This window comes from Nannospalax galili, unplaced genomic scaffold (assembly GCF_000622305.1).
Source record: "Nannospalax galili isolate Female #2095 unplaced genomic scaffold, S.galili_v1.0 scaffold799, whole genome shotgun sequence".
Taxonomy (NCBI): Eukaryota; Metazoa; Chordata; class Mammalia; order Rodentia; family Spalacidae; genus Nannospalax; species Nannospalax galili.
This window is the reverse complement of record NW_008343085.1, coordinates 206,728-216,653: the sequence shown is the minus strand read 5'-3', so window position 1 is coordinate 216,653 and position 9,926 is coordinate 206,728. Positions and strand designations below refer to the sequence as shown.

General features: G+C 45.4%; 1 protein-coding gene across 3 annotated transcripts in view; it reads left to right on the top strand.

Annotated features, from left to right (window-relative positions):
• Tsnaxip1 (translin associated factor X interacting protein 1) overlaps positions 1-9,926 on the top strand; it is a 22,731-nt gene that overhangs the window by 5,789 nt on the left and 7,016 nt on the right. Inside the window, exons 2-4 of one of the 3 annotated variants that reach the window (XM_029566409.1) lie at positions 2,075-2,144; positions 7,505-7,617; positions 7,760-7,886. The exons of 1 other annotated variant lie outside the window; for it this stretch is intronic. In XM_029566409.1, the coding sequence (XP_029422269.1) occupies positions 2,075-2,144; positions 7,505-7,617; positions 7,760-7,886 (310 nt within the window). The remainder of the gene's footprint in view (positions 1-2,074; positions 2,145-7,504; positions 7,618-7,759; positions 7,887-9,926) is intronic. One more of the 3 variants, XM_017799628.2, reaches the window with a different exon arrangement.

Here is a 9,926-nt window from a genome sequence, read left to right as displayed (position 1 = left end):
TATATATATGAACATACAGGTCTATCTAGCAGCATACCCTTATTCCACAGATTATTGAATTACTTTTCCTTTCTTCCACTGGTCCAGCCTACCCTTATGTAGCCCTCTTTGTTGATCCCCAAATGCCTTCCTAGTTTGCGCAAATCTGGCTCTATCCAAAGAGACTTGAATTTCAAGTTAGAGATTTCCTTGGGATCCACTTTCCTCCCAGTCTGTTGTCATAATTAACATCTGTACAACTCATTTCTGTTTTAATAGTATTTTGCTTATCTCACTCTTATTTAAACTTCATAAAACTGTGAGAAGCAGAGTAAGAATTTTCTCTTTAAGAGAAAACTAGGCTGGCTGGGGGCGGTGGTGCACACCTTTAATCCCAGCACTTGGGAGGCAGAGGCAGGTGGGTCTCTGTGAGTTCGAGGCCAGCCTGGTCTCCATAGGGAATTCCAGGACAACTGGGGCTACAGGGAGACCCTGTTTCAAAAGAAAACTAGAGCCAGGTGTGGTGGCACATGCCTTTAATCCCAGCACTCAGGAGGCAGAGACAGGCGGATCTCTGTTAGTTCAAAGGCCAGCCTGGTCTACATAGTGAGTTCCAGGACAGCTGGGGCTACAGGGAGACCCTGTCTAAAAAAGACCAAAAAAAAAGAAAAGAAAAGTAGGCTGAGAGAGGTTAAATTATTTGCCCAAGGGTGGTCCTTTTGAAAACCCAGATAACATGGAACCCAGACCCAATAAGCCATTAAATGGAGAATCCATAACTATCTCTTCTGGACTCTGCCAGCACCTGCACTCACACATGCAGAGATTCACACATAAAAGCACACACATACACACAGTTAAAAAATAAAAATAAAGCTGGGAGTGGTGGCACACACCTTTAATCCCAGCACTTGGGAGGCAGAGGCAGGTAGATCTCTGTGAGTTCAAGGCCAGTCTGGTCTACATAGTGAGTGCCAGGACATCTGGGGCTACATGGAGACCCTGTCTCAAAAAGACCAAAAATAAATAAATAAATAAGTAAATAAGTAAATAAATAAATAAATAGAAGCTGGGCTTGGTGGCGCACAACTGTAGTTCCAGTACTTGGGAAGCAGAGGCAGGCGGATCTGTGAGTTCAAGGCCAGCCTGGTCTACATACTGAGCACCAGACTAGCTGGGGCTACAAGAAAACTCTGTCTCCAAAAGACCAGATAGATAGATGATAGATAGATGATACATACATACATACATATGTACGTACATTACATATAATAATAATAGAGCTGGGTGTGGTGGTGGATGCCTTTGATCCCAGCACTCAGGAGGCAGAGGCAGGTGGATCTCTGTGAGTCCGAGGCCAGCCTGGTCTATATAGTGAGGTCCAGGCCAGCTGGAGCTAAAGGGAGACCCTGTCTCAAAAAGACAAAAAAAAAAAGATCTGGAAAGACAGTTCAGTATTTAAGAGTACTTACTGTTCTTGCAGAGGACCAGAGTTCAGGTCCCATCTCCCATATCAGGTGACTCACAACTGCCTGAAACTCTATCTCCAGGAGATCTGATCCACTCTTCTGGCCTCTGTGGCCACTGCACACATGAGGTAAACATACATACATGCAGACAAAACAGTCATACACATAAAATAAATAAAATATAACAAAAAAATTAAAATAAAAATAAATGAAGGATCCAGACTCACTTGACAGCCCCTAGAACCCAAGCCCTATAGCCCTGTCTTTGGTATCACACCCTCAGAGTATGCCAGAGTCATGAACATAAAACCATCATCTCAGCCCCAGTGGGTGGAAGTGGAAGTGTAGGTCCACAGGGTTCTCTGGGTTCCAGGCGAGGCTATCCTGCTACTGCAGAAGTTGGTGAGAATCTACTGATGAGAAGAAGGTTATAGAATATAAGAAAATGGTTTGGGCCTAGGACCAGGAACTTGCTTGGCAACATCTCTTAAGAACCTGGAGTTCTACTGGGAAGAGCAGAATCTGACTCTGATAGAAGAGAGGGCCATGCTTTGTGGATCTGGGAAGGGTAGGAGGGCTTCCCCACTGTGGGCTCTGTCATCCACCATAGCTTCTCTTCTCTGCAGAACACATACACAATCTTCAGAAGCCAAAATCATCGAGAAATGCAAGCTTGCCCAGAAACGAAGGACATTGGTTAGTGATGACCATCTTTTGGAATTCTACATGCCAGCCTCTGTAATCTGTTTATCTTCGGTCTACAGTTCAAAAGCACCACCCACCTGAAACATGCCCACCAGACGAGCTTCTTCCCAGTCAGAAGAGTATACACCCATCAGGCTTTGGGGGAAGAGTAGGCACCCTGGTTATTCATTATCTAAAAAGCCTTCCCAGAGGGCTAGAGAGATGGCTCAGCAGTTAAAGAGTACTGGCTGCGCTTGCAGAGTACCCAGGTCTGGTTCCCAGCACCCACATGGTGGCTAACCACCATTTGTAACTCCAGTTCCAGGGGATCCAACACCTGCTTTGTTTTTGGCCTCTGCAGGAATTGATTGCATGCGTGTGGTGCACTTAATATACATGTAGGCAAAACACTCATACAGATAAAAATAATTTTTAAAAAAATTGAAAGGCTTCCCAGACTGCCCTAGGCAGAGATATTCAGGCCCTCAGACTTCCCTTTACTTGCAGCTCAGCATTCGGGAGTGGTCTTATTTCTTCATCCAGCCTGACATGTGTCAGACACTACTAGGTGTCAGGTTGATCACATTGGATTCTGCCGGGATCTATTTCTCTCTTTATGGTCTTATGTCTGATACAGTACTTGAATGGCTGACATACACTGGGAGTTCCATAAGTGCTTAGAACATAGGTGTGAAGGCAGAGTAAAATGTGTTTCTCAATTGTATTTTGGTTCTGAGTTCCTCATTTCTGTTCTTTAAACTTTTTATATAGGCCAGGCATAGTGAGACCTTTTATTTGAAAGGCTGAGGGACATTGATACATAGTTAAGGCTAGCTTGGGTACATCCTGAGTTCCAGGCCAGCGTAGGCTACTGCATGAGACCTTTTCTCAAAAAGTATTCATATAGCCAGGTATGGTAGAGCACAGTTTTAATCTCAGCCCTCAGCAGATAGATCCCTGTGAGTTCAAGGCCAGTCTGGTCTACACTGCAAATTCTATGCTAGTCAGTGTTACATAGTGAGACTGGGTCTCAAAAAAACAAAGAAAGACGTATTTGTATACAAATTAATGTTGTTGGAACTGGAGAGATGGCTCAGCAGTTAAGAGCACTGACTGGTCTTGTAGAGGACTCAGGTTCAATTCCCAGCACCCACATAATGGCTAACAACAATCCGAAACTCTAGTTCCCGGGGATCTGATGCCTTCCTTTGACCTCTGTGGGCACAGCCCAACATGGGTGCATTACCTGGGATACATAATAAGACTCTGTCTCAAAACCCTCTCTCCTTGCCTCTGCCCAGGGGATGGGGTAATGGGGAAGGCTGGGGAGGGGTGGGGGTGGGGGATTGGGGGCTGTCAGAATACTGTCTTATTATCTTACTAAGTACTTTTAGTTTTTGTTTTGGATTTTCTTTTTCAGTGCTGTGGACCAAACATGGGACTTCACACATGCTAGATAAGTGCTTCCCACTGAGCTAGTACCCCATCCCACTTTGGAACTTTTGTTGATTTTATCATAGGACTGTCGTAATTTAACCAACAAATGGCCATTGTTCATATTTCAAAGGAAAGCCTCCCCCCACCTTTTTGTTTTTTTGTTTGTGTTTGTTTTTTAGACCTGGCTAGCTTTGATCTCAGAGATCTGCCTGCCTCTGCTGGGATTAAAGGTGTGCACCACCATACCTGGCTAAAAATATATTCAAGTAAATTTAGATCACTGTGGAGCACTGTGGGCTGTGTGTTGGTTTCCTTGCAGAGAATGTGTTTCTGGGCCACACACGTTGTGAGCTGGACTGCCAAGACCAGGTGCCTATCTAAGGAGGAAAAGAGGGCAATATGGACTCTGCAGAGATGAAGTTTAGCCACATTCCTCTAAGGCAAGCAGTTCAGTTCCATACTCCTGTCAACTGCCAAGTAACTCAGTGTAGTAGACCTGAAGCCCCAGCTCATTTGCTTTTTTTTCCGCACATCCATCACCAACCACCAGGGGTGCTGTCCTCCCGCCATCTCCCAGGTGAGGCGCCGGCGGGGGCACCTTCCCGTCTTCACCGGCAGGGGACAGCAAAGAGCAGAGAGGACCCAGGGACAGTGTTTTCTAGCAATCCAGAGACAAAGGTCTTCTCCAGCAGCTAAAAAGCCATGCAATAGAAGCAGCTCTGCAAAGTAAGGTGACCATGTTTTCTGCAACAGAAAAAGCGGAAAGAACACGTTTACTGTTTCTGAAAGTCTGAAACACTAAACTCACGGAGGCCAACCTCAGTATCCCCTGGGATTATTTCATACTTGTTTTGAAACAGCCTGACAGTGTGGCCTCAAGCATGTGATCTTTCTGCTTCCACACCCCAGTGGAGTGCTAGGATGACAGGGCAGTGCCACCAGCTATGTGAAAAGTGCCTTTGTTGTTTGTATGGTTTTTGTTTGTTTGGAAACAGGGCCTTGCTACTTGGCTCAGGCTAGCCCACCCGCTCAGGACAGTCCTGCTTCAGAGTTGGTATTATAGGTGTGAGCTACCACACCCTACCTAGAAGTTTGGCTTTCCTTTCTTCATTTTAGTTTGTGCTTTTTTTTTTTTCCTGGCTTGACAGTTTCCCTCGGCTTATTTTTAATTTTGATTTTTTTTCTTTTTTAAAAAAATATTTTGCTATTTTTATTTTATGTTTATGCGTGTATTGCCTGCATGTAGGTAAGTGCACCGGTGTTGTGCAGTGCTGGCAGAGGACAGAAGAGACTATTGGATCCCCTGGAACTAGAGTTACATATTAGTTGCCATGTGGGTGCTGGGATTTGAACCCGGGTCTTCTGCAAGAATAGTCAGTGTTCTTAACTGCTGAGCCATCTCTCCAGCCCCTTTTTTTGGTCTTTTTGAGACAGTCTCCCTGTAGCCCCAGCTGGCCTGGAACTCACTATGATGTAGACCAGGCTGGCCTGGCCTTGAACTCACAGAGATCTGCCTGCCTCTGCCCCCAGAGTGCTAGAATCAAACACGTGCACCACCGTGCCTAGCTTTTTGTTTTCTTTTTTTTGAGAAGGTCTCATGTAGCCCACACTGGCCTGGAACTCACTATATATTGGAGGATGACCTTTGAACTTCTTTTTTAAATATTTTAATTTATTATTTTCATTTTTGTGTATGATTGTATTACCTGCATGTGTGTAAATGCACCTGTGTCATGCAATGCCTGTGGCGGTCAGAAGAAGGCATCAGATCCCCTGGAACTGGAGTTAAGGACAGTTGTAAGTTCCCATGTGGGTACTGGGAACTGAACCAGGGTCCTCTGCAAGAGCAGTCAGTGTTCTTAACCACTGAACCATCGCTCCAGTCTTGACCTTTGAAATTCTTGTGCTCTTGCTTCCACAATCTGCAAGCTGAGATTACAGGCAGAATGCTGGAATTATAGGCAGGTACCACCACATCCAGATTATATACTGCTGGGGATAGAACCCAGGACTTTGTGCATGCTAGGCAAGCATTTAACCAACTGAGCTATATCCTAAGCCCTCAATTTTCTTGTGAATTTGAAGATGATTTATGCTTATTGTAGAAGACTTTGAAAAATACAAATAGAGGGCTGGAGAGATGGTTCAACGGTTAAGAACACTGAAGTTCTTGCAGAAGACCCAGGTTCGAATCCCAGCACCCACATGGCAGCTAACAACTGTCAGTAACTCCAGTTCCAGGGGATCCAACAGCTTCTTCTGTCCTCCGAGGGCACTGCATGACACTGGTGCATTTACCTACATGCAGGCAATACACGCATACACATAAAATAAAAATAAAAATAAAAAATAAGGGGCTGGAGAGATGGCTCAGCAGTTAAGAATGCTGGTTGTTCTTGCAGAAGACCCGGGTTCGAATCCCAGCATCCACATGGCAGCTAAAACTTTCTGTGACTCCAGTCCCAGGGGCTCCAACAGCTTCTTCTGATCTCTGAGGGCACTGCATAACACGGGTGCGCTTACCTGCCTGCAGGCAATACACGAATACACATAAAAATAATAAATAAAAATTTAAAAAATAATAAAATATTTATAAAAATACAAACAGAAAATTATAGAAATCGTAGAAAATTAGATAAAATAATCACCCATATCATTTAAGAAAAACAATCACTAATAACCTTTTGGATTTCCTGTTCTTCTGTTTGGCTTGGCATGCCTATTCCCAAATTTCAAGTTAAGCCTAAGTATGAATTTGAGGATCACCCTGTGTGTAACAATGCTGTTCCTACTCTGTCTCCCCCTGCACTAGCTGCCTGGGCTCCTGGCCTGACCTTCTCAACTGAAGCTTCAAGCACCCTGCTGTCTGGACACCAGCCTCTTATTCATAGCTCTTCAAATCTGCCTTATCCCTGAACTCTTTGTGCTAACCACTATCTCCACAATCACACAATCTCTCCAAGTGACTGTAGCTGTTCCCATATTCTCATTAGAGCTGTGCTGATATCATTACCTCTTACTCTATGATGTGCAGCCTTCCCTGGTTAACCCCAGTCAGGCTCCCCACCCTCCTATAGCCTGTATTGCCTTCAATCACTTCATGTTGACTTGTGATTATCAGTTCACTTGTCACCCCACTACCATCATACCCAAATTTCCTCATGTCTCTAAAACCCATCAGGGATCAACATGTACTATGGATCCAAAAATGCTGAGGAACAAATGACTGAATGCATAAAGTCCTAGAACTAGGTTTCATTGGATTGAATTATATTTTTATCCATGTCATGAGTATTTTATGAAAAAAAATGTATACATACTACTTCCTACCATATGGCTCTGGCAAAGGTTCAAAATGAAATCCCATTCAGCTGGGGACCCTCGCCTATTTCCCCATTCTCCAAGGGATGCAGTCCAATCTCTTCCCAGGGTCCACAGCTCTCTACCTGCTGCATCTCTGTAGTCTTGTCTGCCTTGTCCATCCAGGCTTGAGGCTGGGTTTATGCCCCTCCCTTGACTCTTAGCTGCACTGTGCCAGGGGGGAGGTATTAGGGCTGTCTCTTCACATTTGTTTTTCATAGCACACGTATTCAATGTTCTCTGACTTACATTCACCGGGCTCCTAGCAAGCACTAGAGCGTATAAACTAGATACTGTTTTCTCAGGACATCCTTGCTTGCTTGTCTCAGTACACTGGGACAGTACTTCACCTTTCCTACTTTACAAATGAAAAGACAGGCACAGAAAAAGTTAAACCTGTGCTCACACAGGTAAAAAGGGAGATCAAGAATTTGAGCCAGGCATGGTGGTGCACAGGGGATACAACTCAGTGGTAGAATGCTTGCCTAACATGTGTGAGGTTCTGGGTTCAATCCCCAGCAAAGGCAGGAAGGGAGTAATGTTGGCATAGTAACCCCAGCTGTCCCTCCTTGAAGCCCTTGCAGTTTTCCATGGGTGGCCACCTGTCCCCATGGCCCACATACACCAGTGGCCAGATGATTCTACATAATCGAAAGCCCTGTACAGATGACTGCCGGAAGAGAACCAAGTAAGCCAGGATCAGCCCAATGGGGGATGGGTTGGTCTAAACAAGGTCCAGGAGAAATAGCTCAGTGGCATTTGCAACACCAGAGCAAGAGTGCAAGGACCCATGGGGTGCTGGTAACATCTCAGCCTACCATCCTCTGCAGTAGCTGGCAGCAGCAACCCCTGGGCGCTTCCAAGCCCAGGTACCTGGAGCAACTAGAAAACTATCTACGAAAGGAGCTCCTCCTGCTGGACCTGAGCATGGATTCTGCACAAGAGCTAAGGCTGCAGGTCAGAGCTACAAACTAAACATGTCTAGGGTGGAAAGAGACCTCACCCATCCAGACCTTCACAGGGGAACTGGCCTCTCTTATCTTCTAACTCTACTTATCCACTGTTTTTGTTTTGTTTTGTTTGAGACAGAGTCTCATTATATAGCCCTAACTGACCTGGAACTATGTAGACTATTTGAACTCACAAGGATCCACTTGCCTCTGCCTCTGCTGAGACTAAAGGCGTGTGCCACACCTGGCAATTCCACTTATCTGAAGAGAGGACTGCCCTGTGATGAAGCCACTGGTCTTGTGGCAAGAACTAGAAGCTTAAAGAATTAATTCAGAGAGTGAAAATGAGTTGTCAGTCTAGATGCAATCCAGACTGGTGTATATTAGAGAGGAACTCAGGTAGGAATAATGGCAGGGAATCCCTGACTTCTGATTTAGTCATAACTGAAACATTCTCTGAGCCCTGGCCACGTTCTAGGCTCTGTGTACACTGATTGTTTTTTTGTTTTTGTTTTGGGTTTTTTTTTATTATTATTTTTGGTCTTTTTTGAGACAGGGTCTCCTTGTAGCCCCAGCTGTCCTGGAACTCACAAAGATCCGCCTGCCTCCGCCTCCCAAGTGCTGGGATTAAAGGCGTGTGCCACCATGCCTGGCTTAAACTGTTATTTTTTATTTTTATTTTTGCTGGGGTGGTGTGGTGGTGATGTTGAGTCAGGGTCTCCTGTAACCACAGCTGGCCTGGAACTTGCTATGTAGATCAGGCTGGCCTCAATCTCAGAGATCTCCCTGCCTCTGCCTCCCTAGTGCTGGGCTCAAAGGTGTGAGCCACCATGTCCACACAAAGGTGTGAGCCACATGAAGGGGTAGGGCTGGTATTCAAATTCAAGGTTGATTCCAGAGCCTCTGCTCATTCCAGTAGGAAATGACACCCCTAAAACTTTCCTATGTTTGCAAGTCAAGAGATCTTTACATGGGCTGGAGAGATAGCTCAGCAGTTATGAGCACTGGCTGCCTGCAAAGGACCCAGGTTTGGTTCCTAGCACACACATAACAGCTAACAACCATCCTTAACTACAGTTTCAGAGGATCCGCTATCCTCTTCTGACCTCTGTGGCATTACACACATAGGTGCACTTACATACATGCAGGCAAAACACTCATACACATAAAACAAATTTTTTTTGTCTTTTTGAGACAGGGTCTCCTTGTAGCCGCAGCTGTCCTGGAACTATGTAGACCAGGTTGGCTTTGAACTCACAGAGATCCGCCTGCCTCTGCCTCCCAAGTGCTGGGATTAAAGGCGTGCGCCACCACACCTGGCCAAAATAATTTTTTTAAAATTTTTTAAAAAAAGAACATTTCACATCCAGGTGCCCCTTCCGCCCCCCAAAAAATCTATGGGGGTTGGGAAATGGCCAGTAAAGACCTGAATTTTGATCCCCAGTACCCATGAAAAAAGCCAGGACCATCAGCATCTGTAACCCAAGTGCTGGGAGGAGAGGTGGGCAGAAACAGGCAGATCCTGGGAGCCAGCGAGCCTAGTCAATCAGTGAGCTCCAGGGTCGGTGAAAGACCCTATCTCAATAAAATAAGGTAAGCCAGGAGTGATGGTGCCTGCCTTTAATCATAGCACTGGAGAGGCAAAGGCAAGCAGATCTCTCTGAGTTTGAGGCTATCCTGGTCTATGTAGTGAGTTCCAAGCTAGCCAAAGTGCATACATAGTGAGACCCTGTCTCAAAAAATAAATGATAAATAGGGCTGGAGAAATGGCTCAGCGGTTAAGAACACTGACTGTTCTTGCAGAAGACCCGCGTTTGAATCCCAGCACCCATGTGGCAGCTAACAACTGTCCGTAACTCCAGTCCCAGGGGATCTGACAGCCTCTTCTGTCCTCTGAGGGCATTGCACAACATAGGTGCACTTACCTACATGCAGGCAATACACACATACACATAAAATAAAAATTTTTTTTAAAATTTTAAAAAGATACTTCTTCAGGGCCAGGTGTGGTGGCACACGCCTTTAATCCCAGCACTCGGGAGGCAGA